The sequence below is a fragment of the Gopherus flavomarginatus genome, chromosome 9 (assembly GCF_025201925.1).
Source record: "Gopherus flavomarginatus isolate rGopFla2 chromosome 9, rGopFla2.mat.asm, whole genome shotgun sequence".
Taxonomy (NCBI): Eukaryota; Metazoa; Chordata; order Testudines; family Testudinidae; genus Gopherus; species Gopherus flavomarginatus.
This window is the reverse complement of record NC_066625.1, coordinates 85,269,334-85,295,978: the sequence shown is the minus strand read 5'-3', so window position 1 is coordinate 85,295,978 and position 26,645 is coordinate 85,269,334. Positions and strand designations below refer to the sequence as shown.

At 44.0% G+C, this 26,645-nt stretch overlaps 1 protein-coding gene across 1 annotated transcript in view; it reads left to right on the top strand.

Annotated features, from left to right (window-relative positions):
* Positions 1-26,645, top strand: part of PCSK6 (proprotein convertase subtilisin/kexin type 6) — a 117,128-nt gene that overhangs the window by 79,065 nt on the left and 11,418 nt on the right. The window contains 8 exon segments of the mRNA XM_050967462.1: positions 1,395-1,498; positions 4,252-4,369; positions 10,227-10,415; positions 11,867-12,003; positions 15,044-15,223; positions 20,250-20,352; positions 22,539-22,735; positions 24,185-24,272. Of these exon segments, the coding sequence (XP_050823419.1) occupies positions 1,395-1,498; positions 4,252-4,369; positions 10,227-10,415; positions 11,867-12,003; positions 15,044-15,223; positions 20,250-20,352; positions 22,539-22,735; positions 24,185-24,272 (1,116 nt within the window).

Here is a 26,645-nt window from a genome sequence, read left to right as displayed (position 1 = left end):
CATGTCTCAGGTGATTGTTTTGTCTTTCCTATAACAAGCGTTTTTGATGTGTTTGGTACAACTGACTATTTTTAGGGAAAAAACAACAACCCAGGCTGCTGGCATCCATGCTGTGATTCCAGCTCCCGCAGCCATTAATGTATTGTGGACAGCTGGGAGTCCACAGTCCTAGAGACAAATAATTTCTTATGTTGATGTGATGCAGTTCATTGAAGGCACTAAGAAACACTGGCATAGCTGACAACTCATTCCCCTGTCCCCTCGCTTTACGATATTTTGGCTCCATTTTAAATTGAGGAACCCATGTCAGATGAACCCATTTTAGGAGATGCCATTTTCATTACAAATAAATGAAGAGAGTTCAATGTAATTTTTGAGTGGCTCTGCTGATGAATAAAATGCAGCATTAAGTTCCAGAGGATAGCATGTAAGAGATGCAAGCACTCAGACAGTCCATCATCACAAGAAGAAATAAATTGAGTTTCTTTTGTTAAATGCTGTGGATAGAATTGTAAATCAAAGCTCAAGACGCTTAAGTAGCATCTGAAAGAAAAAAGTTTGAAAAGTGTTCACAAAATATCTCTAAGCACTGATTCTGATAAAGAGTTAGACACTGAGTGAAATTCACCCCAATTCGCAGGGTCAGCACAATGCCTAAATACTATCTAAGTCTCATTTATGGCCTGCTTTGATTGTTATCCTAAATGAGATGCTTGGTTTATTTCCCACAGGGCGCGTTATTTACAGGAATGTAGGGTTTGCCATAGCAACTCAGACTATTGGCCCATCTGGTCAAGTAAACTGCTTCGAGCAGTGACCAATGCCTGTCATTTTGGAGGAAGATGGGGGAACCACACCCAAAATGTACACTGTTCTGCACTGTGGAATTCCTTCCTGACCTCCATGTGGCAATGTTCTGAAGCATGAGATTGCAATACATTTAGCCTGGAATGAATCACTGCAAATGTTGTTGCCCATCAGATAACCCATTCCATCCAGCTCCAGTATTTAGCTCTGCTTATCCAGATCCCATTGCAGCTTTGCTAGAACTTCGATAAGTTTCAATAACCGTTCCAGTCGGGGGGGGGGGGACGACAAATGTTTCTTTAAATCTCTAGACATAATGTTAACATTTAAATAATTGATTTGACGTGTATTTTAATTTAAATTGGAGGAAACCCCTCTTACACCTGTCACTGAATGATGCTATCTTTTCCTTTACCAGGAGAGGTGAGATGTAGCTGCTGCATTCTCCTCTATGCAGCCATGGGTTTGCACTACAGAACAGTCAAATCTGAATGTAGCTGACAATGTTCAGCTGATTGAAAGTTACTACACTGGCACACCAAAGGCTTCCCTGTAATTTTTGTTTCTTTACATCATTATTATTTTAGCCCCTCACTGACCTGGAGAGATGTTCAGCATCTGATTGTTAAAACATCCAGGCCCCTACATCTGAAAGCAAATGACTGGAAAACAAATGGAGCAGGACGCAAAGGTGAGGCAGACAATGTGTGTGGACTGGATTGAGCATCATTTGCTGCAAATGATGCTCCCGGGGGACTTCTGCCCCACTGCATAAAGCAGAATTTGCACAGATTTAATGTTCTGTGCAGAATTTCCTTTTTCCCCGCAGAATTGGTGCTGCAGAATTGTTGTCCACCACTAGTGGCCATTGGATCCATCAGACCCCAGCTCCCCATCTTGCAAATAAAAGACACACTGCCTGGGGTGGGGGAAGGGGGAGAGAGCTGAAGGGTTCCCAGCAGCTCCAGTTCCTGGCACACCCTGAAGGAAGCTGTGAAATCACGCAGCTGGGCTTGGGGGAGAGGGGTTGCTGGTGTCTGGGCTGGTGGGTGCCCCATGGCTGGGCTCTGGGGACAGAGGATGTGGCTGTCTGGCCCCGTGGCTGGGCTCTGGGAAGGAGGAGGCAGAGAAACAGGAACTGAGTTGTCGTAGGGGTTTCTTTAACTCGCTACACCTAGGGGAATCTTTTCTTGTTTGTATTGTTACAGACATAGTTGCTGACATGTATTTTGAAATAAATTACCAAAATAATTGAAACTGGTGTGATTATATAGCATTATTTTGACAAATAACACTTGCAGAATTTTCAAATATTGTGTGCAGAATTTTGAATTTTTTGGCACAGAATTCCCCTCAGGTGTAAAATGGATATAGAGAAAGCAGTGCAGAAATCGATGTATGGAGAATAAGGTGACTAGCTGTGTCATTTATGTCACTGTCAGTGCACTTGTAGTAGAATCCTTTGGGAGAGTCTATAACCTAGTGTTGACACTTTACCCTTTGTGGGGCACGGCTTTATCAAATGGAAAATCGATTTGGGTATGTGTGTGACACACACTAACAACAGGACCATAGTGACCTCAGAAACACTATAGTGCACATGGAGAGGAGTTGCAGTTCTCCTCTGCCCTCAAAATATTGGTGTCATTCCAGTTAATGCTGGTGGGAGTCTAAAGCACATGCGGAAAGGATTTGGGGCCGTTTCTAAAATAGACACGACAACTAATGATGGAAAATAGACTGAGCACACTTGCAGTCCTCTGAGTTTCATTACTCACTCAGGATAATGGCTGTAGCATTCGTAACACCGGCATGGTGTGATTAACTGTAGCCACCTCTAAGAGGGAGGATTAGAGTTGAATCCAATCTACATTCTGTCCAACTTCAACAACAACTTTTTCTTAAAACTCTGCAGTGTAGGAGGTGAGTGGAGTTGTTATTGAACCTGGCCCAAAGAAATACAGTGGGAAGCCTGCTTATTAACCTCTCAGTAGCACAGCTTGTAGATACGGTACATATAGCAGGACAGTTCTTTGCGCTGCTAATACTTGTGTTCGCTGCCACTTCACTTCATGCTGAGATTCTTTATGTATGAAAGGATTTTAGGAGCCTTCTTCGAGAGTAATCTCCTGAGGGTTGTTCAACACCTTTCACCGCAGGCCCTGATTCTGGCTGGCACCTCTGAGAGCTTCCACAGTCTAAATAAATAATAGTTGGAACCCACTGATGTGCATTGAGCATCTCATACTTAGCACTAGCCAAAAGCAGCAAAAGATTCTTGCAACGAAAACCTGCGGATTCTCTTTGCTGGCCTTTATGGTCCCTTTGCAAATGTTTGAATAGAGAAGTTTTTATTTGCAAGAATGTTCTCATAACAAATAGACATCACAAGTGCCAGTACAGATCAATATTCCCAAGAGTGTTTGCATTGGAAGGGCTCCCTCTGCCGTTTTGAGCAGCTGTCTTTATGGTTCTCATCACTGGTTGGCTGGACAATTGTCAAAGTTAGTAGATAATTTGCAGTTTGATAATCTTTGCAAAAGCTTGTTTATCAATGGATATTCCGGGGCTGTGCCACTTGAGCATCTGCTGACTTTTGTGTCTAACAGTGGCTGGTGTGTGCAGAGGGATATGAAAATATAGAGTTTGGAGAATGAATAGCTCTGTTAACCGTTGTGCTCACTCAGTCCAAAAACTTGATGCCTTCAGCTTTTGCCTGATCAGATAGGGCGTCACAGCTGAAAACAAAGATATTAAAAGAAAACTCTGCCTAGGTCCTTATTAAATGTTGTGCTGTAGAACCACTGAAGAAAGATCATTTGGAAGGATGGTTGTGTGGGTCAGGCATCTGACTACATTTGATTCATGGATCTGCCACAGCTTAGGTGTGTCACTCGCAGCAGGTCACTTAATTTCCTTGTGCCTGGGGTTATTAGCATTTCCCTACCTCACGGGAGTGTTGTGGGGATAGATACAGACATTCATTAATATTTATGAGATACCCAGCCACCAGAGTGATGGGTACTTTATAAATACCTGGATAGATTTTGTAGTGACCCCAACCACTAGCTACATCTGTCCCCTCTGGTGGAACGAGATCATGGGAAAGCCTATAGTACCAGTCCCCCCAGTGCTCAGAATGAAATAGACAGCAGACGGCTTCCTCCTGTATCTTTTGAGCTTGGTAGACAGTGAGGAGTACCACAGAAAGTTTGGCAGAGTCTTCCAGGTGGTGGTGGGATTCTAATGAGAAGAGTTTCCCTTAGCCCATAGAGCCTGTGCCACAGGAAAAGGTGAACTATGGATAATTTTTTTCCATGTTTAGTATTTTTCTCCCCTCTGAGAAATCAAGCGCCAAAGTTAAACATTTTTCCCCCACAAGTGACTTTTAAACACTGTTAATATCTTTAAGCAAGTAGATTTCTGAGTCTCCTGTCTTTTCAGTTAGCCATCTATATGGATATGGTCTGGTTAATGCAGAAGCTATTGTAATGGAAGCTAAGAAATGGAAAAAAGCACCCACCCAGCAAGTCTGCATTGGAAGCTCCGATAGGACACCCAGGTGAGTGGTCACTTGTATACATCCCTCAGCACCAGGACTATGTGATGGCACAAATATTCTAGCTTGGGCAGACAATGTGTAACCTCCATCATAAATAATCACTTTCTGTTACAGTTACTCATACTTACCTGTTAATGTACTCTGCTGTCACGCACCATGCATTAAGGTACATTAGACTCTGTGGCAGGACCACGTCCCTGCTGGCTGGATCTCACATGCATTGTGTGGGCAAGGTCACACCGCCCGGGGGAAGCCATTTTGAAGAGTGTGCTGCTTCATGCCCCTTGCACACAATACCGGACAGCACCATGTCTGATTTTGTCTCCGTGCCAGATAGGGGACAACCCTTAGAAAAGCAGACCCGTCCAGCTTAAAACTGGCCAAATGGCCTCCCTAGTGCGTGTGTGTATGGTGTGTAGAGGGATGAGTAACTATGCCCTTGGGAGTTGGGTTTGAACTCTGTTTTGATCTGGGTGAGCATCACCTGCTCTCTGCGTGGTGTTTGAAGTATGCATGGTGGCCAACTCTCATAAATTTGTCATGAGGCTTGTGATAATTGGTGTTCTTCTGAAAACCCCAGCTCCTGGAGTCATATGAAGGCGCGAGAACTTCAGGGGTTTTGTTTGCTTTTGTTTCTTTGTTTTCAGGGTAAGTTTCTAGCCCTCATGGTTGCAAAGAGAGGCTTGGAAATGCGGAGCAAGTGCACCGTCAAGGCTCAGAAACCATCAGGCAAACATAAGAACCCACAATTTATTTTTAATCTCATGACTTTTAAACCAGTTGCATGATTTTGGGAGGGATTTGGGATTTGAACAAATAACGCACACTGGGTTCTTTTGATTTCAGAACCTGTAGGGATCACGTTTTCAAGTTTTTCTCTGCAGCCACAAGGACTTGATGTGTATTTTCCTTTTAAATGGAAGCTGTGATTCTCACTCTGTTCAGAAGAGACCAAAGAAGACAATGACTTTCTGCTTTACTCTGCCGTTTACTTTTCTAAACAGTGTCGCCCACTCTGGCAGCCTTATGGCGAGGCTTGTGGTATTTAGTGCTTTTTCTGAACACTGTAGATGCCCCTACATTAGGGCCCAAGCCTGCCAGCATTTCCTGTCAAGCTTACAAAGGGGAGCAAATGCCATTCCTGGCCATATTTGCAGGGTCAGGCCCTTAAAGATGGCCTATGGATAGGGAAGTGAGGAAGTTGCTGACCTCAAGGGAAGAAGGAGAGGCAAGCAGGTCTGTGGCTGGGACAGCGGTCACCTGGGCCTGGCAATTTGGTCCAGTTGTGCAAAAAATAATTCTGATTTAGAAAATGAAGCCAGGTTTGTGTTGGCGAACAAAGATCCCAAGAATTCCAGTGGTCTTGTCTCTTTTCTGATTTGCACCAAATAAGCAGGGATTTGAAGCACTGTCAGAAATGCTGTAGCAAGGGGAGAGGGTAGTTTTTTTTCTAAATCACCATAACTTATGAATTGCTGCAAAGCTTCTACTAATCTTAGTGCTGCTGCGGACGAAGCATATAGGCTGATGGCAAGACGCCGGAGGTAAGATATGCTATATACATGCCAGTTCTGAGCCTAGTTTATTGTGCAAATGTCTGACGATACTTTGATTTGAATCTGTATGAAATGATGCTATTAATGAGGCCATCCTCTAGCAGCTTGACTCAAATTCCTCTCTTCTAAACAGAAGCCCAGCAGTTGATGCATGCAAACGGTCCATTTGCATGTAGTTTTTATTCCCTTGTTCCTCAGTTATGATTTGCCATGTCTCCCCATCCCAGGGAGAAACCGTTGTGAAGAGATATCCCAGATGGAGTGGCCTTTGAAGTACCAGGGATCTTCCATTTTGGTAGTTGGACACAAGGAAAATGATTCTGGAACAATACACGTTTCAGGCAATGTCCTGAAATGAAGGACCATCCGGGAAACCTTCAAATTCCTCTGTACTAAAACTGGGAACAAAAGCTGTCTTGATCATACCGGAAAGCCTTTCTGCTGCGCTAAGATGGGGACACCAAGAACTGGGCCTCATTTAGAGCAACACTTCTCATGCAACTTGTGCTGGCCATCTGCACGAGATGTATTTTTCATAGATTACTAGATTTAAAGGCCAGAATGGACACGATCATCTAGTCTGACCTCCTGCATAGTGCGGAGCATAGAATTTCATCTTGTGACTCCTGTACTGAACCCAATAACTTGTGTTAGACTCAGGCATATGTTCCAGGAGGCATCTGGGCTGGCTTTCCTGGTGTCCACTAATTCAGAGTTTGCTGCAATCAGTGGAAAGACTTCAGAGTCAAAGGCAGGCTAGTTCTGTGCTCTACTGTCTTCAAGGCCAGTTCAGGGCTACTCAGGTGCAAGTACGGGTCTTTTGTAGACCTTCCCCCTTTCTTTAGGCCTGATCCAAAGTCTGTTGAAATCAATAGAAAGAATCCTATTCAATGGGTTTTGGATGAGGCCTTTTATGGAGAAATTCCTTCTTCTGTTCTCTAATGCCTGGACTGACTGAGATCTCCTGCACCAAAGTTTCAGCCTAAATGGAAACAGGCATGTAAATGTGTTTCCCATTGTGGGAACTGATGACGACCATGGGCAGAATAATCTATCGGACCAGATTAGTCAATCTGGCTTTTAAAGAATCAAAATTCCTGGTAAGACACACCCTCATTTCCAGCACAACTGACTTGCTAATCAAAAGAGCATTATTTTATTGGAGCAAATAGAGACTGCAAAGCAGTTCTGAATTTGTAGCCAAAGAAGTTCATAAAACAATTTATCTGATGCAGACCTTCATTTCAATCCAAGGAGGGATGTTGCCCCAATAATAATAATAATAATAATAATTAATAATTAATAAAAAGTTTGTGACTCATAACTCAGAGATCTTTAAGGACTGTTCAAAACCATCTGGTTACCACTGAGCACTTCAGCAGACTGGTGTTATGGGTAGGACAATGTATTGTGATGCAGATAGCATTGATTTGTTACTGTTTGTTGTGAAATAATAAGAAGCAATGAGTAAACAAAACAAAAGAAGTTTGTTGTGGTTTCCAGACTTGAACTAGGGAAACGCAATTGAGGTGGGCAGGTGAAGGAAGTGCTCCCAAATTCTTGTTTCATTAAGCAGCCCCTCTGGCTCCTCGTTTAGCACGAGTATGTGGAAAGAGATGGAAAAATAAGATAAAGCTACAAAGAGTGATTCCCTGCTCTAGTACTTCAGTTTCACTCAGGTGCAACGCCAGTGAGTTCAGTACAGTATCAGCAGTGTAAATTCTGTAGTGACCTGGTGATGAACCAGGTCCTGTATCTTAATAGCTGGTGGGAGTGTTGTACGTGTTACCTACCTGAAGTCAGGTGTAACTGAATTCGGATTCTGTAGCCCAGTCCCTGAGGTTTAAACACAGCATTTTTCTTGCTGGTGATGTCCCCAAAAGACCTGGCTTGCTAGAGCTTCAGGCCATTTTTGTGCTGCATTAAGTAATTTGTGAAGTCTGTCTGGAAGGAGTAAGATGTTTTGGCCTCATGGTGGTGTCCAGTGTTTCTGATTACTAACTCCAATAAACTTTTTCTGAACCCTGAAGATGACTGGAAATTAGTCTGGCTAGATGCTTTTTTCCCCCGATCTTGCATAGAAACAGTTTATAGCTAGTCAGGTACGACATAATGTGGAATTGCGGTGGGCTGCACACTGTTCCAAAACTTTTCCTCAGACGCTGCTGTGGTGGGTTCCATTTCACCTGGGTGTTTATAGAACTGAACTGATAAGTGTCAGATGCCTACACAGCAACAGATTTCATGTATCGTCTGACTGCTGCCAAATTCAGTTTCGGGCTGGATGCAAAGCCACCCTGAGGGCCTCTGGCATGATTGGTGATGTAAGGAGTGACTGGAAAAAAGCTGGGATGTTCTGAATAGCCAGCCCAGGCGTAACATTGGCGTAACATTGTCTTAATTCTTGTCTTATACTTAGATAGGAAACTCTTTGGGGCAGGGACTGTCCTTTTGTTCTGTCTTTGTACAGCACCTAGCCTTCGTGCTGATCCATGACTAGGTGCTACAGTAATATAACTAATATATAATAACCATGGCTCTACATAGAGCCTCTCAGTGTAAAATACCATGTTAAAATGTCCATGTTCCTGTCACTTTGGACCAGAAGGACTAGCTGACAAAGCCACGAAACCAGCTAAGACTATGAATTTTTGAAGCAAGTCATGAAGAGAGAGGAGCAGCTTGAAGTCCGTTCCTGGTGCATGTAAACAATGTTTTCAAATACTTACAAACCCTCCCAGGGAATTACATCACTGTTTATAATGATTTAGATGATTTTTTTATGACTAAGGCAAAATAATGGTGCACTATGTAATCCCGGTGAGAATCTCCTCGGAGCATATGCTTGGCAGTATCCCCAGAGGAAACTTGGGGAATAATAAAAAAACTGCTCCCTCTAATAAATTATACATTAATAACATGGCTGAGAAGTTCACTGGGAACTAATCCTTTGGCGAGTGGTGACTGTTTGTGCAGTTAAGATTTGAAAATCTCCGTTGTAAAGGATCCAGCAACTGATATGGGCAAACATCGAGCCTGCCGGGAAAGCAGGGTTTTAAGAGCAGTTGTGGGACTTCTAGTCTTGTGTGATCAGCATGTGTTATGGAATGAGCCAGTGCTGTAGATTCCACTCAGTGTTCTACAGAGTAGCCAGAAAAGTTTGATCAAAGGAAGGAACACAGTGGAGTACTTTAAAGGTTGTTCCATAATCTCCCAGCTCTGTGTGGGGGTCAAATTCTGCTCCCTTTATGTCTGGGCGCAGGAGACCCTGCCGCAGTGTGACTCATTCACATCTGCTGTCTGGGAGGCAGGATCTGGGGAGCCTGTGCAGGGGCCACAAACCCTTTTTGCACTGCAGAGCCCACTTCTTTGGGGATCCCCGTGTGCCGCTGGCAGAGGTGGAGTTCGTGGTTCCATCCACCTGCTATTCACTCCTGGAGTTGACCTCGGGAGACTCCTCCAGTACTGACACGGAAGTAATGGCTGTTTGCAGGGCTGTCAATTACTTTTGTGCCCATAGACTTCCCCAGAGCACAACCTGTGGGGGGGCACCTCTTGGAGAAGAGGCGTCAGCGAGAACTGGCCTCATAAAATGCAGCAGGGCCAAATCAATTATAGCCAGCAGATTCCATCTATGTGGCTGTTGTCCTATTCGTTGTCAAGTATCAGAGGGTAGCCGTGTTAGTCTGGATCTGTAAAAGCAGCAAAGAATCCTGTGGCACCTTATAGACTAACAGACGTTTTGGAGCATGAGCTTTCGTGGGTGAATACCCACTTCCTCAGATGCATGTAATGGAAATATCCAGGGGCAGGTATATATATGTGTGCTAGCAAGCAAGCTAGAGATTTGGAAAGGAAGATGATATCTGTCTGTATTTGTGCAAGTTTCTTCATGAGGTTGATGGATTTCCATTCCATACGGCTAAATGCAGTGCCTTGCATGGTGTCAAGTATCAGAGGGTAGCCGTGTTAGTCTGGATCTGTAAAAGCAGCAAAGAATCCTGTGGCACCTTATAGACTAACAGACGTTTTGGAGCATGAGCTTTCGTGGGTGAATACCCACTTCCTCAGATGCATGTAATGGAAATATCCAGGGGCAGGTATATATATGTGTGCTAGCAAGCAAGCTAGAGATTTGGAAAGGAAGATGATATCTGTCTGTATTTGTGCAAGTTTCTTCATGAGGTTGATGGATTATTCGTCCATGAGGTTGATGGTCCTATTCGTTGTGTAACTTGGTTCCCCCAGAGATAGCACGTTGCTCTCCTTTCCATTGCAAACTGTCCTGGCTCTTCCTCTAGGGACATCCATGCCGACCAGATAGTGCACACAACCACCGTGACCAACGCCTGCGCCAACCACTACGACCAGCGCGTGGTGTACCTGGAGCATGTCGTAGTGCGAGTCAGCATTGAGCACCCTCGGCGCGGAGACCTGCAGATTAACTTAACTTCCCCTTCAGGGACGGAGTCTCAGCTCTTGGCAAGAAGGTTAGAATGGCTGAATCTATCTGGCCGTGCGGTTGCAGCAGCAGGTGCAGGGCCAGGTTAGCTTGGGATTGGCTAGCATCATGTTTTGCACATTTTAAAAGAAGGGGCAACTTTTCCCTCTTCCTCCCCCCTGTTACTCCCAAAATGTATATACTTCACTGGGACGTGGTGAATCTGCACAGAACTCTCCTGGAAAATGTTAGGCCAGAAGAGGAATTCGGTGGAAGGCTTAATGAAACAAAGCGCTGAAATGGTTCATTTTGACATTTTCAAAATGAGGCCTAGTGCCAGAAGATCTGGGGAATTATAGACCTGTCAGACAACCTTTGATACCTGGAAAACACTGCAACTGATTATTATACAGTCAATTGGTTATTATACCTAAAGAATAACAGGGCAATAGCAACATGGATTTGTCAAAAACAAATCATGCCAAATCAACCTCATTTCCTTCTTTGACAGGGTTCCTGGCCTGGTGAATATGGGGAAGTTTAGTCATGATCTATATTGATTTTAGGAAGGGTTTCAGCACAGTCCCACATGTCAATCTCCTACATCAAATAGGCAAATGTGGTCTAGATGAAATTATTATAAGCTGGTTGCAGACCTGTTTGAAAGGGCGGTAGTCGAAGAGTAGCTGTTAATAGTTTACTGTTGAACTGGGAGGATGTATCTGCTGGGTTCCCACAGGGGGTTGTTCTGGGTCCAGTATTATTATTTAGTATTTTCATAATGACATGGATAATGGAGTGCACTTATAACATTTGCTGGGGGCACCACCCTGGGAGGGGTCTCAATTACTTTGGAGCTCAGGATGAGAATCTCCTTGACAAAATGGAGAAATAGTCTGAAATCAACAAGATGAAATTCAGCATTTTGTCAAGGTCATTCTCATCCTGAGGTCCCTTCCAGCCCTACACTGCTCCCCCGTCGACTCCACTTCCGCCTCTCACCCTGGTGGAGTTCCGGAGTCGACGGGGAGTGCGTTTGGGGATCAATGTATAGCGTCTAGACGAGACACGATACATTGATCTCCGATAGATCGATCACTACCTGCTGATCTGGCAGGTAGTGTAGACATATCCTTAGGCTATGTCTATGCTGTGCCACAGTGTAGACTACGGAGGTGTGAATTGCAGAGTGCACCAAACTGTTGCATTCTATCTGCCCCATGTGGAGCCTTCTGGCACAACTAAAAGGTACCTAGTTCATGTTAACGTAGTCCTCTTTCAAACAGCCCTAAGTTACAGCAAGCTAAGTACCTCTTAGTTCGCGTCAGCCGTGTCCACACGGAGCAGTTCGAGCGTAGCACTGTCGATGCACTCTGCAGTTTGCTCCCTGGTAGTCTGCACTGCGGTGACAAGCCATTAGGGTGCATATCTCTTAGCACCTCACAGTGCACCCTGTTTAATTGTCTTGAGTAATGCAGTGACGCTACTCTTCAATTGCAGAGCATTTGATATCTCCAGCGAAGGATTTAAAAACTGGGAATTCATGACTGTTCACTGCTGGGGGGAGAAGGCAGAAGGGGAATGGACTCTGAAGATCCATGACACACCATCCCACATGCGCAACCCAGAGAGGCGAGGTGAGCACACACTGTTGTCTTTCTGGATTGTCACCAGTAGCATCTGAGCTACTGATTTGGTGTGATGCTTAGAGTGCAGTTACCATGCTCGTTCACTGACCATGTCGTACTCGATGCAAATGTTTGTGCTTACCTGGAACACCTAGAGTTATGCTTTCAGCTGGGTTTGTGGAGTATAACTTTGCCATGATTCTTAAGGAAAATGTTGCAAAGGATGTTATTGAGCACAGTTTCAAATGTAGGTGCATAAAATTAGGTAGCTGCATCTATCCCTAAATCTGGTGATCAACTGTGCTCATCCACGAAGCGTAGGACAAGAAGTAATCACTTTAGTTTGCAGCAAGGAACAATTAAGTTAGATATTGGGGAACATTTTCTAACTATCAGGATAGTTAAGCATTGGAACAGGTTATCTCGGGAGATTGCGGAATCCCCATCACCGGAGGCTTTTAAGAATAGGTTAGACCAGGGGTAGGTAACCTATGTCATGGGTGCCGAAGGCGGCACGTGAGCTGATTTTCAGTGGCACTCACACTGCCCAGGTTCTGGCCACCAGTCTGGGGGACTCTGCATTTTAATTTAAATTTAAATGAAGCTTCTTAAACATTTTTAAAACCTTATTTACTTTACATACAACAATAGTTTAGTTATATATTATAGACTTATAGAAAGAGACCTTCTAAAAACGTTAAAATGTATTACTGGTATGCGAAACCTTAAATTAGAGTGAATAAATGAAGATTCGGCACAGCATTTCTGAAAGGTTGCCGACCCCGGGTTAGACAAATACCTGTCAGGGATGCTCTAGGTTTACTTGTTCCTGCCGCAGCATGGGGGGCTGGACTAGATGTCCTCTCAAGGTCTCGTAGGATTTGATGTGATGAAATCTGATGAAATTCTTTATGCTGAAGGGGTTGACAAACTTGTCTATCAAAGGATAATCTAAGAATTAATTGTTTAACTAGTATTACTGTGAAACCAAATTTGCTGACCCCAAGAACAAAGGTTACAAAATCAGAATATAATGGTTCAAAACAAAGAAATGGAAAAGCCGTAATTTAATGTCCGGTGTTCTGGGAATGTGTGAATGGCCAGCTACCTACCTCCAAGGTAGTGCACAGCATTAGCAATTGGAGCAACAAATGCACTTCCAGAGTGTGCAAATCTAGTGAGGTTGCTTCACTGAGATCTGAATTAAGGCAGACCATGGACAGCCACCAGTCTATAGTCAAGGGACTTCTGTGGCATCAAATAATGATGACATGAAGTGTGTAATAAATACAGAACTGGAGGAGGGGAATGGAGGTTTAAATTGGGTTGTTTTTTAAAAATAATTTAGTAATTAATTTGTATAGCCAAGTTAATTTTGACCTAAGTGGAGAATAATATCTCAGCAGCTGTGCTGTTATTAAGCAGCAATGAATTATTAGTAAAGCTGTGATTCTTTCACGGAGGTTGCGGAAGTCACGGATTCTATGACTTTCTGCAACCTCTGTGACTTCCGCAGCAGCTGGTGCGGCTGACATCAGGGCCGCCCGAGCAGCTGGTCCTGGGAACTGCACAAGAAGTGGCCAGTGTGGCTGGTCCCAGGGACTGCCTCAAGCAGCGGTCCTCGGGGTGCCCCTGGGGAGCATCTGAGCAGCAGTCCTGGGGGTGCCCTGGGGACCACCCAAGCAGCAGTGGTCCTGGGGTGGCTGAAGCAGCGGCCTGAGGCACCAGGAGGCCATCCAGGGAGCGTTCCCTGTGAATTGCGGCCAGGGGGCAGTCAACCCCCAGCACTAGAGCAGAGTCCCCCTCCCCTCTCCAGCAGGGACCCCCGGAGCAGCAGGGACCCAGAAGTAACCCTAAACTCTAACCCTAAATTAAATTGTTATAATTTCCTCCTGTAGAAAAGGCTACTTCTAGAGATGCTGCTCTTCTACTGCTTCTTAAGGCTTTGTAACTTGTTCTCATTCACTCCTGAGCCTATTTATTCCATTTAATCGGCTCTATAGCGAATATCTTCCATTTGATCCAAGTTACCACTGTCCTGAGCAAACTCAGAATAATCTACTGATGTTCCTTCAGTCTGTCTTGTTTACAAGCCAGTGGTGCTGCTTGCTTAGTCCTGTTTTTAAAAATCAATCATGTTGGGGGGAAAAATCCTCTATTTAGAAGACTGTGGAAAACAGCCCTAAAAATAATCTTAACATGTGTTTGAAGACATTGACAAAAATAAGTCTCCTTATCTCCAATTATAGCTTCTGGAGTTAATCGCTGTCTCCATAGTTCAGTTATTAAACAGTTAGTGAAACTGCAGTTTATCACACAGGAGTTAACGCATTAAAAATTCCATGGCTGCCTTGAACTGCTACCTTAATTCAGTCCAGAAGCTCTATGGTCTAGTAAAGATTTGTATTGAATGATCTTGCTTGTACTTTCTTGGCTACTTTTGTACCTTACAAATTTTAGAAATGTGACATTTCCTGGCAGTTCTGCTGGGAGTCAGAAGTCCTGGGTGTTGGTCCTAGTTCCTACTACTGCTTTCCTGTATGTCCCTAGACTAGATGTTTTACTTCTGTGCACCTCGGTTTCACCAGCTGTGAAATGGGTGAACTTATGCTCACCTCTGAGCAGCAGTCTGAAAACTTACTGATCTTTGTTTGTAAGGGGCTTTGAGACGTGGAAGGTGCTATGGGAGGTGAAACGTTAGTTCAGGGGTAGGCAACCTATGGCATGCATGCCAAAGGTGGCACACGAGCTGATTTTCAGTGGCACTCACACTGCCCGGGTCCTGGCCACTGGTCCGGGGGGGCTCTGCATTTTAATTTAATTTTAAATGAAGCTTCTTAAACATTTTAAAAACCTTATTTACTTTATATACAACAATAGTTCAGTTATGTATTATAGACTTATAAAAAGAGACCACCTAAAAACGTTAACATGTATTACTGGCACATGAAACCTTAAATTAGAGTGAATAAATGAAGACTCAGCACAGCACTTCTGAAAGGTTGCTGACCCCTGTGTTCATTTATTGTCACTGTTGCATCTATTGCAGGAAAGTTAAAGGAATGGAGTCTCATTTTATATGGAACAGCCGAACACCCTTACAACACAACCAGTCCCCATCTCTCCCAGTCGAGGATGCTGGAGATTTCAGCGCCCAAAATGGAGCCCTCTAAAGCAGCAGTTTTCCAGAGTCAGATGGAGGTGGTGGAAGAGGAGGAAGAATACACAGGTAAAACCTCTGCAGCCCCTTGATCTGTTTCACTTGCAGCTGAATATTGCTTCCCTGAAAAAATCAGTACCTGCCAGAGACATTTTGACAGGGCAGGTACTGATTTTTTGACATGTAGACAGAGACATTTTGTGCTGTGTTTATGGTTTGTTTCCTTTGGGAGAGGAGGAGAGAAAAAAAGAATGGAAATCCTTATCCTACCTGGCCTATGCACCCTGGCCTCTGCTGCCACCAGTTGGCCAGATTCAGCCATGGGGTACATAGGAAGTATCCTACAGTATCCTACAGTTCCATAGTTTGACTTTCTTCGTCTTCTGGACATTCAAGTTTGGTAGACAGTCACGTTTTCCCATGCTGCACCAAAAGCAAAGAGCTAAAGTGGCCTCATTTTGGGAGGGCACCAGGTAACTCTTGGATATGGGTGGTTGGATTTTGACCCCCATAACGTAGTGTAAATGCTGAGGCCCCATGTTGGTACCTGGGGTTCAACAATTCCTGACCTGGGATAACAAATAAAAGTAGATACTCAAGCCCTCGGTTAACAAACATGAGGTCTGCTACCTCAAGTTCTACTAACCCTGGGCTTACCTTGCAGTGTAGACATACCCAATGACTTCCTGTGGCAATGAACTCCACTGGCTAATTATGTGTTGTGTGGAAAAAGTATTTCCTTTGATTGGCTTTGAGTTTGCCGCCTTGTTCGTTTCATTGTAAGTGGGTGTATGCGAATGCAGCTCTGTTGACTCCATAAGAGAAATTCTACTGAGAATTTGACCCTACTGCCCCAGATGCTGGCTGTTCTTTAAGGCTGAGATTGTTCAAAGCATCTTAAGAGAGTTAGACGTCATCTTCCATTGAATTTTTCTGAGTTTGGGCCCTTCCCTTTGGCCCCTTAGAAAATTCCAGCCTATGGAAAACAAGGATACAGCCATGGCAGCAACCTCTCTTCTGTAGTCTTGGTAGAAGATAGCAGGACTTACAGAACACATCAGTGGGGTGAAGCATCACCACAAGACTGCAGCACCACACTGTAAAGATTATCCAAGTCAACAGGTACAGGGGTTTCTCAAGGAAAAACTTATAGGCTGTAATAGGAAGCCCTGGTTTATTAACTGAGGTCAGTGAAAAATGTGTCCTGGCCTGATTCTCACTTAGGGTGTAGCTGCAGTACAGTCTGAAGAGGGATTGTAGCACAGACAGATGTGGCATGTCGTGCACTATCCGGTGACAAATTGTATTATTTGCACACTAGTCTATTCAATTGTTTTTCCTGTGGTCTTATAAACCATGGTGAGGTGCAGTGTGCCAATGGATAGTTTTTGAAAATCTGTACAGTATGGATGGTTTTTAAGCTTGACTAGAAGTTCTAGGTGAGCTGGGCAGTTGAATTCTTAGGACACATTCTCTACTGCCTTAGTCTATCTAACAAACCTGCATCCGTAATGAAATTGGACTTTCTGGAGAGCTCTGTTTGCCAGTGAATTTTGGTAGCAAATCATTCCCACACCCATTCCCCTTCATTTCACCGCCACTTCCCTATCTGCACACTGACACTTCTGATCTCTGGTTACAAGTACCTCAAGTGCCTCAGAACAAAATTTTTCCAGAGTTTGATGAGGGTGAGTTATAGAGTATTGAGTCAGGCCCATCTTGAGTTACTAGAACACCAGCCTACCTGGTTAAGGAGCTCATGAATGTTAAGACTAAGACAACTTTTCTCTAGCACTGGACAAAATTTTTCCCACAAAACATTTTTTTTTCAGAGAACAATGCAGATTCGGTGACACTAAAACATTTTGTGAATTTGTGTCAATTTTGCCAAATAGTTTTTCTTGAAAACAAAATCAAATCCTGAAAACATCAAAATGTTGTAATTTTTCTGTTCAAAATCACTTTTGTTTAAAATTTTCTTTTAATTTTACTTTTTTTAAATCCAAAACATGACAATGTTCAAGATTGAAACAAAACATTTCATTCAACCCCAAACTGATTTTTTAAAAAACTTTTTGGTTTGATTCAATGAAAATTTTCATTTTTGTTTTGACGCCAAACAAGTTTTTACAATTTTTTTCGGAATTGCCAGTGAGTTTAAAAATTGTTATTCACCCACCTCTACTCTTTTTCCATATCCCACTTCTCTGTTTTCCTGTGGACCAAGTGAAGCTGCTAGTTCCAGAAGTCAGCTTCAGCACATCTCAAGAGAGTTGGCCTAGCGGAAGCAGTTGGAAAAGTCTCTAAAATGAAAGTTGAGTTGGTTCAACTCTTCCCATCTCCCAGCCAGCGCCTCTGGCACAATGTATCATTACAAAGTCTCAGTGGTAGCAGAGTACTGCAGTCTGCCATTGCCTAGTGTTTGAGTTGCAGAGGTTTTAGGAGAATATAACATTGTAGTTCAATTGTCGATAGATAAAATATTCGTAATAAAATATAGGTTCAAGGACTAGACAATGGGATATAAACCCTCTGACTTCTAGGTCACCAGTTCAAATCCAGACACAGATGGCACAGCAACTAAAAGCTATTGCCATCTGCTAGATCATTGATCTAGATGGTTTCAGTCCTGTTCCCGGTGTCTCCTCTATAGCATGGACTCTTGCTGGTGTCTGTAGAGGTCAGAATAGAATGGGCAGTAGAAGCACAGAACTGCGCTCCACTTTTCAGAGGTGGGCTCTGGAGCAGCATGAGGCAACGTGTGCTGTTGCTCTCCATGCTGGTTCTGCTGGTCCCTGGGTAAACACGAGTCTTCGGTCACCCAGTGGCCACTCGAGCATCGTTCTCAAGATTCACCCGCAATAAGAAACAAAACATGAAGATGCAGAACAGCACTCAAGCATGTTTGCTGTGAACGAGGGGGATGGCATCTCAAGCTACAGTCTGTCATGGGGTTGCACTTGCAATGTTTTGTGTTGAAGGTTGGGCAAGTTAACCAGGTGGTTGGTGTGAAAAGGGGAGGAGGGTCAAGCTGTGCTCTCTAGCATCTAAAACAAGCCTGTTTCTGAGAGGAAGGGCACTGGAGTTAGGCTGGATAAGAAAGCCTCCAACTTCCCTTACAACTGTTGGTGCTGCATGGTGAGCACAGTCGTGTGGGAGGAAAGTGGGATGAGCTGCTCGGGGCCATAGAGAGCTGAGCAGCCTGGACATATCCACCAGCCCACACACTGACAGTAAAGACATGGATGCTACAAGGGGGACTGCGTAAAGGAACAAAATTAAAAGTTGAAAAATGACATGTCTCATCGCCCCTACCACAAATTGGTCATGCCAATGTCAGGGGAATGAGAAAGGGTTGGTTCCAAACCCTTCAGAAAAACATTCCACAGAAAGCCAAACAGGACACTGCCACACACAAAATATAACTGGAACTGGAAAGGATGGGGGAAATGCAAAAGTGAGGCTGGTGTCAGTGCAGATATGGAGGACGTGTGTGCAAGACTCTTTATAAAAAAAACAAAACAAAACAAAAGACTCTATTGACCGGGCTGTCGGCAGAGGCTGAGATTTTTGTAGAGATGGGGAAAGGCTAAGGGAAAATGCTATATTATGAGGGGAAAAGAATGTTGTTTGGGAAGATCAAGAAATGCAAAGGTGGAACACAAGCTCAGCTCTGTGATAGAACTACGTACTCTCTATGATATGTCCCCTCCAGTGGTGGCTGGACCACATTGAGGTTAGTAAGCTTGCTACAGCCTTGACCAATGGAAGCACAATTTTTTAGCTCGGGCAATAGCGGCTCATGCTTTTAGATCCAGAGGTCCAAGGTTCAATCCCCACTGCCAATAACTCTCCCAGGGACATTGCATCACATATATGTATTAGACCTGCTTTGAGCAGCGTTAGATGACAAGGTGAAATCCTGACCCCATGAAAGTCAATGGGAGTTTTGCCATTGACTTCAGGGGGGCCAGCATTTCACTCACAGTGCTTAAAACACTGGCAGCAGCCAATGGTCTGGCTACACCAGAGCCCCCAGTGTTGGTAACTTGGGTGGAGTCAAGCTGGAGGTAGCAACGGTGGGAAGTCACTGCAGAATTTCCCATGTGTACATGAGTATGTTGGCCAGATGGCTGTCAGAGACACAGCCTGGTATCCAGTGCCTCCTGTCTCCCTTCTCTGCCCTTGTCTCTAGGGTCACCCTCCCCCCTCCGTTACTTTTGTTATGCCCCACAGAGCTGTTTCCTCAGATGTCCTTTTCCTCTGACGGTGATAGAATAGTATCATATGAGATGGGCAGGGTAGGTTTTCAAAGGGCTTTCAGGCTCATAGTCACTGCTTTGGGAGAGATTTCAGTCCCTGCATTTCCTGTATCACTTTTACCTCTTTCCCTTTTGGGGGTGTATATGCACATATAGTCTTCTTCCAACCACCACCGTCACATCTGACTGGACAATGCTATTGGAAAAGAATTGTCCTAGCTGGAAATGTCGACCCAATTACAGCATATTTCCTGCCTTTAAAGAGACATGGCTCTTTTTTATCATTCCTTCTTAACTTTGTCATTCTACGACCGTTACTGTTGATAGCCAATTATTATTATTCTAGCCAGATAATATAAATGCTCAGTCGTTGCTTAGGAGAGGAGCACACACACGAACACAAAATCAAAGCGCATCTTAACATAAACACGTATATATGTTTGTGCGAATTTTTTTCTATACATATAGAACATGGACATGAAGTCTTATCTGATGGCTGCAGTTCGTCCTTTGGCTGTTGGATGCTGTGTATGGTAACTCTCTGTCCCCCTCCTCTACCTACATGTTAGGAGGACTGTTGACAAATCTAATGAAATGGCTTTCCGGCTCTTCTGTGCTAAGGGTTCATGTTAATTTTAAAATTCTCAAAGCAGCAGGGCCAAATCTATACTGTTTTATCTTTCTCCAGAGTTAGCACCCCTCAATATAGTTTCTCAGCACCTCATACATTTACACACATGGCAATGGGACATAAACACTTCTGGGGTGTGCTTGGAAGAGCTTGTGCCAATTCTCTCAGCAAAAATCTCTCTCTTTCTCTCTCTCCTTTTAAGGTCCATGTCATCCTGAATGTGGCAACAAAGGCTGCGATGGTCCTAATGCAGATCAGTGCTTGAATTGCATCCATTACAGTCTTGGAAGTGTTAAAGCTGGCAGGTAATGATGTTGTTATTTATTTGCATTACAGCAGTGGCCTCTTTGTGCTAGGAGCTGAATGTGCTACTAAGAAGACAGCCCCCTTCCTCCAAATAGCTCATAATCTAAACAGACAAAGGAATATAGTGCAGGAGCATTATTGGTCCCATTTTACAGATGGGAAAATAAGGCACAGAGATGAAGTCACTTGCCTGAAGTCTTACAGGGAGTTTGTAACCTGAACCTTGAACTGCTGCATCCTCGTTCAGTGCTTTAACCACCAGGCCATTGTTTTGTTCACAAGTTAGTGTATGATGAACACTCTAGTTTAATGAAATATCATCTGAAAGAGAAGCCTGGTTGAGATCTGTTAATAGAAAGATGAACCAGTTGCCTGTAGTGGGGAGGAAGGATGGTCTTGTGGTTAAGGCAGCGCCCTAGGGCTCACCAGACCTGACTCCTCTTCCTGTTTATACCATGGGTGACCTTGGGCAAGTCACTCAATCTCTCCAAGCCCCACCTATAAAAGGGGGACAATGGTACTTCTCTGCCTTCTAGGGCATTGTTAATGTTTTGATGCTACTCAGATCATGTGGTGATGAGTGCCCTAGAACATTAAATCCTTAAAGGTCACCGATTCCAGTGTCGCTCTGATTGGTAGTTACTGAAAGTTGTTTCCATTTGACTGGTGTTTCTCATGAGACTTGGGCTCTGAAGGGCCTAAATTATTTTTGAAAATGGGGTGTAGGCTCCTAAATCACTTTGGCTCTTTTGAAATGTTTGCCCATAGAACTAGTTATCAAGTTAGTGTGCGTTAACATTGGGGGAACTGTAGGAACCTTTGAATCCCATGCTATTTATGGGAGCGGTTTTAAAGACCATTCCCAACCACTGAAATTCAGTTTACACCTTGCTAATTAATAAAGAATAAATAGGAGTAGATTGTTTTAAAGGATGAAATGATCTAGTAATTCTGCAAGTAAAAATACTGATGAGGGGAGCTGTCTGGTAGGATGACTGGTGTGCAGTAACCATCCCACTGATACAGTCAGACAAGCAAGTGCTGGAGTTAATTGCATAAGCAGCATTTCTTTACAATAAATACCAGATGAGAACCAAGCACTTGCACAGCTAAACACCAGATTTAATGAGCTGAGAATACTGTACCTTCTGGGAACTGGGATCCATACTCTTTTGCTTTTCAGATGTCTAAATGTGCATCTGTTTAATTTATACTTGGTAGTATAATCCTTCGAAGCCACCACACATACTGCCCCAACACCTAGACATCCTGACACCTAAATCTTCTCTTAGATTGATTGTCTAGAAGTCCTAACACCTAAATCTTCCCTTCGATTGATTTGTATCTCACATGAGATGATTGCATACTATCAGTTCAGACTTAGTTATTGCAATTTGTATTTTACAGAGCAATCCCATCTGAATATCTAATTCCACAAAGATCATGCTACAACAGTGCTTAACAGTAATTTTTTCCAAGCACCTCTAACTTGGTGGAATGACGCAGCAGAAACAAGAACATAGGTGCAGCTAGCAAGGGATTTTCTCAAGGTCAAAGAAAGGAGCCACAAAATCTCCTTTAATCTGAGGTTCAACTTGGTCCTAATATAATTTTATATTGCCTTAACACCTAGGAGCCCTAGTCCATTGTGCTAGGTGCTGTACAAAGAACCAAAAGATGATCCATGCCCCAGAGACATGACAAACTAAGTACAAGATAAAGGACCACAGAGGGATACAGACAGAAGAACATAAGGAAACAATGAGACAGTAGTACCAGATGCTTCCCCAAAGACTTTCTTCTTCCTCCGTCTCCTAAAGAGTTTATTTCTAAGCCTTCTCCCGAGCACCTGTGCAGGAAGAAAGAGAAGCTGAGCTGAGAATGATGAACTACAGGTGGCCAATATTAGTCGCATGGCTTAATGCGCTCCTGGAAGACACTCTGATACCATGGTGATGAAGGCATCATAAGAACCTATGTAGAATAGAAAGTTTAGCCCCTTGCTCACTGTCTAGTCCCTGGATTTATCACCATACCTTTTTGCCTTACAGTGTAATCTCTTTATTGTGGCCAATCCAGTGAGGCATTGAGTGCCCTCCATTCTTGTTGGCTTCGCTGGATGCATCTGGCAGAAGTGAGTCCTCGGACATTGATTATATGTCTGGTTTGTTTAATTCTTCTCCAGGGTGTGTGTGAGCTCGTGCCCTTTGGGGTATTTTGGGGAGAACGCAAGTAGGAGATGCCGAAGATGCCAGAAGGGGTGCGAAACCTGCACGGGCAGGGGCCGAAACCAGTGTATGTCTTGCCAACGTGGTTTCTATCACCACCAGGAAACAAATGCATGTGTGGTGTTCTGTCCAGCTGGGTTTTACGCCGATGAAAGTAAGGATGTGAACCATTTACAGATTGGCGCATGAGAATGTGGGGGGTGGTTTTTTCCCCCAAATGAACATGAATGGAAGAATTTAAGAAATCTAAAATGTCAGGGTAGAGCCTCCATGTGATGAGCCTTTGAATCAGCATCTAACAGGCAGATCTCTACTGCAGTCAAGTTGCACATGGCACTGTTGCTGCTACTAGTGATGACAACCAGAATGCTACAGTAACGTGAGCCAGTGCAAGAAAAAATGCACAGTGCCTCTTCAAAAACTGGACTGATCATCCTCACTAAGAGGCACACGGTGACAAACTCAAAATTTAAGTGTAGACACTTCCATAGTTAGGTCAACGCAAGGCAACTTATGTCAATCTAACTCTGTAGTGTAGTCCAGACCTTAATCACCTAACTCACTTAGATACCTATGGAAAATTCCACCTTAGTCGTTATTTCAAAGGTGGAAGCCCCAACTAGAGAAATGTAACTATTAATTGCCATGGCTGCAGTTCAGTAGGCATTATTATTATTATTTATTATTATTCCACCTGTCTCGCAAAGGTGTTTTGCTTTGGATCGCTTGCCATGGAGGGGGTGGAGAAAGAAAAGAGGTAACCAATGCAAGCCATTGAACAGAGAAAAGAGGGGAATTTAAAACAAAGTGACATTTCCCAATATCCCATTGTAAATACTGTTTTTCCCCATAATATTAAAGGTCACATTTGTGAGTCTAATGGCTGGAATGTCATTCCTCCCCAAACCCTTCCTCCCAATACTCCCTTTTGTTCCATTGTGTCTGTAATGAGTAGCCATGGACAGCACTGTGAACATTTTTAATAAGTCCAGCTGTGGGCAGGAATAGAAATGCTGCTGCTTCACTTTACTCACATGGTGGATCAACATCAGTCCATACTTAATGTATCCATGAGGCCCCATCAGCACAAAACATCCCATGGAAGTCAATGCGAGCTTTGTCTGAGTGAGGATTTGGACAATCTAGAGCCCAATCCAACTCCCATTAAAGGCTCCCATTGACTTTAATGAGAGTTGGATCGGGCCCATAGCATGTGTAAGAACCCACACAAATTTGTGCAGTTTCTGGCCTATTGAAATGTATGGGGATAATTTGATATCAATGAGAAGCAGCATTTATTGAACCAGAAACATCATAAAACTCCTAGCCAAGTTGGCTTAATCAAGTAAGTATTTACTGTGTGTGTGTCCCTCTGAGTTATCCACATAGTCTGAACACCACCCATCCGTATGTCCTTTTTAATACAAAGGGTTCACGATATGATGAAAATGCTGTTCTACTTCTGTAAGCTGTTGCCTGCAAATAGCTGCTGAACTGCAGGACTTTTCAACTCGTAAGATCTCTCTTGTGCATTGTGGCTAGACTGCCGCTTGCATTTCTCTGGGCAGATTTTATTTATACTGACTTTCTTTGTTTCTAAAAGGTCAAAAACTCTGTCTTGAATGTCATCAAAGCTGTAAAAAATGTGCTAGTGATCCAGATAAACATATTCTATGCAAGGATGGATTCAGGTAAAATTAACTTTCAAAATGTTTGTCTCTATATTAAACTAAAGAAACTGATGTGAAATCTGCACATTATAATAAATCAAAAAGCGGAATTTAAAAAATAGATATTTATGTTTCAATAACACTACGACTGTGATCCAAATCGCCAAAAGCCAGGAAATTCAAAGGAGGGAGCAATCATTATATAACATAACTCATCCTGCAGCTCGGTGTTTTTCAAACTTGGGATGCTGCTTGTGTAGGAAAAGCACCTGTCGGGCCGGGCCGGTTTGTTTACCTGCCGCATCTGCAGGTTCAGCCAATCGCGGCTCCCACTGGCTGCAGTTCACTGCTCCAGGTCGAGCTGCTGGAAGTAGCATGGGCTGAGGGCATGGAGCAGCGAACCATGGCCAGTGGGAGCCGCAATTGGCCGGATCTGCGGATGCAGGAGGTAAACAAATCAGCCCTGCCCAACAGGGGCTTTCCCTACACAAGCAGCATCCCAAGTTTGGGAAACACGGCTGTAGCTGAAAAGCACTATGTACATTCCATCAATTTATCTACAGCACACATCACTGTGGTACAGAAGTGCCATATTGCACGTATAGATAGCCCTGAGTGGGCCTCAGATAGCACTGCTAAGTATTATTATTTTATTGTTATTGTCATTGGTAAAGAAAAGTCTCATTTCCCCATTGTTTAGGGTTGAGCCAAAGCCCACAGAAGTCAATATAAAGCCTTCCATTAATTAAATGGGCTTTCGATCAATGGTCTTTAGAGTGGTGTAAATCTGGGAGTAAATCCATGGCAGTCAGTGAAGTCAGTCTAAGTAAGAGGAGAATCAGCCCCAGATTGTTAGCTGACCACCGACCACCATTTTGACTTGTGTCTTTGATGTTGTCTACACTCTGAAGATGCTTTGCAATCTAGATATACTGGTGGAGTCCCCTAGTGTTAGACGGGGCTTATGCCAACAGAAGGAGTTCTTCTGTCAGAGTAGTAACACCGCCATCCCAGATGACATTAGCTATGTCAACAGAAGCATTCTGCTGTCAGCATAGCTGTGTCTGCACTGGGGTTTTTGTTGGCTAGTGGGGTGGTGCTTCCACACCCCTAACCAAGAGAGCTGTTCCGTGAAAACTTTATTATGTAGACCTGGCCTCAGTCTGCTAACAGGCATGATATTATCTATCATGCTCGCGTTACACCTACTCCAGCCCCCGTTAAGGTCCATGGGAGTCGGAGCCAGGCCTGTTGTCTCTAGATGGGCCTACCCCTACCAGCTGCCGAGTACTCTGTCCCAGCATAGACATCACCGGGAGCTGAGGGAGCTCAGCTCCATGAAGCATGGGGCTCCTGTCTCCCACCTCACTTCTGGCTCTCACTGGCTCTTTCTAATCCCCTTAATGCTGTCTGATTTAAATTCCCTTTGCTGGGTTTGTTTATAAGCTGGGCTGGGGGTGGGGATGTGGGGAGGACATCTAAAAGGAAAAAAGACCAAATAAAAATGTTTACATTGAATATTATACAACGTACGGTTTCTACATGAGCCTCAGGGAGTTACTTCAGAACCTTCCCCGGTTCAGCACGTCTCCTGCAGCCGATTTTTCAAAACAAGGGATGTTTACCTAGTGACAGGAGTTACTGAGTTGATCCTATAAATATCTATTTTGGGTGCATTTAAAATGCATACTACGAACACAGAGGTCCCTTATTTAGGCCTTATTTAAACAGGAAAGTTTTACCGTTTATACCAATATAGCTATACCAGTCTAGTTGTACAACTGGGATGTTTTGTATAAAGTCCATTGATCGAAAGCCCAATGTCACCGATACCAAAAGCTCATGTGGGCACTCTTATTTCAATATGAGTGACTTTACTTATTTGTTTATTTATTTGTTTATTTAATTTTGGTAGCTTAAACCCTTCCCAAGTGACATAAGCTAACCTGCAAAAAGTCACGCTTAGACCAGAGTCAGTGTCCCAGGGAGGTGAGGGGGTATTATACTGGCATAACTATAGCTCCTTATGCATGGCAATTCAGAGTCTCAGCTCCTGGAAAAACACATACTCCACACACACACTCCCCTCACGCAGGTGTTAAATCAAGATGGCTCCTTTGGTGCTAACTTGCACTGGTCCCAGCCAGGGGCGAGTCCAGGCACCAGCACACCAAGTGCGTGCCTGGGGCAGCAAGCCACGAGGGGTGCTCTGCCGGTCGCCGCGAGGGCAGCAGGCAGGTTGCCTTCGGTAACATGACTGCGGAGGGTCCGCTGGTCCTGTGGCTTCGGCGGACCTCCCGCAGGCTGCCGCCGAATCCGCAGGACCAGGGACCTCCCGCAGGCAAGCCGCCGAAGGCAGCCTGCCTGCTGTGCTTGGGGCGGCAAAATATCTAG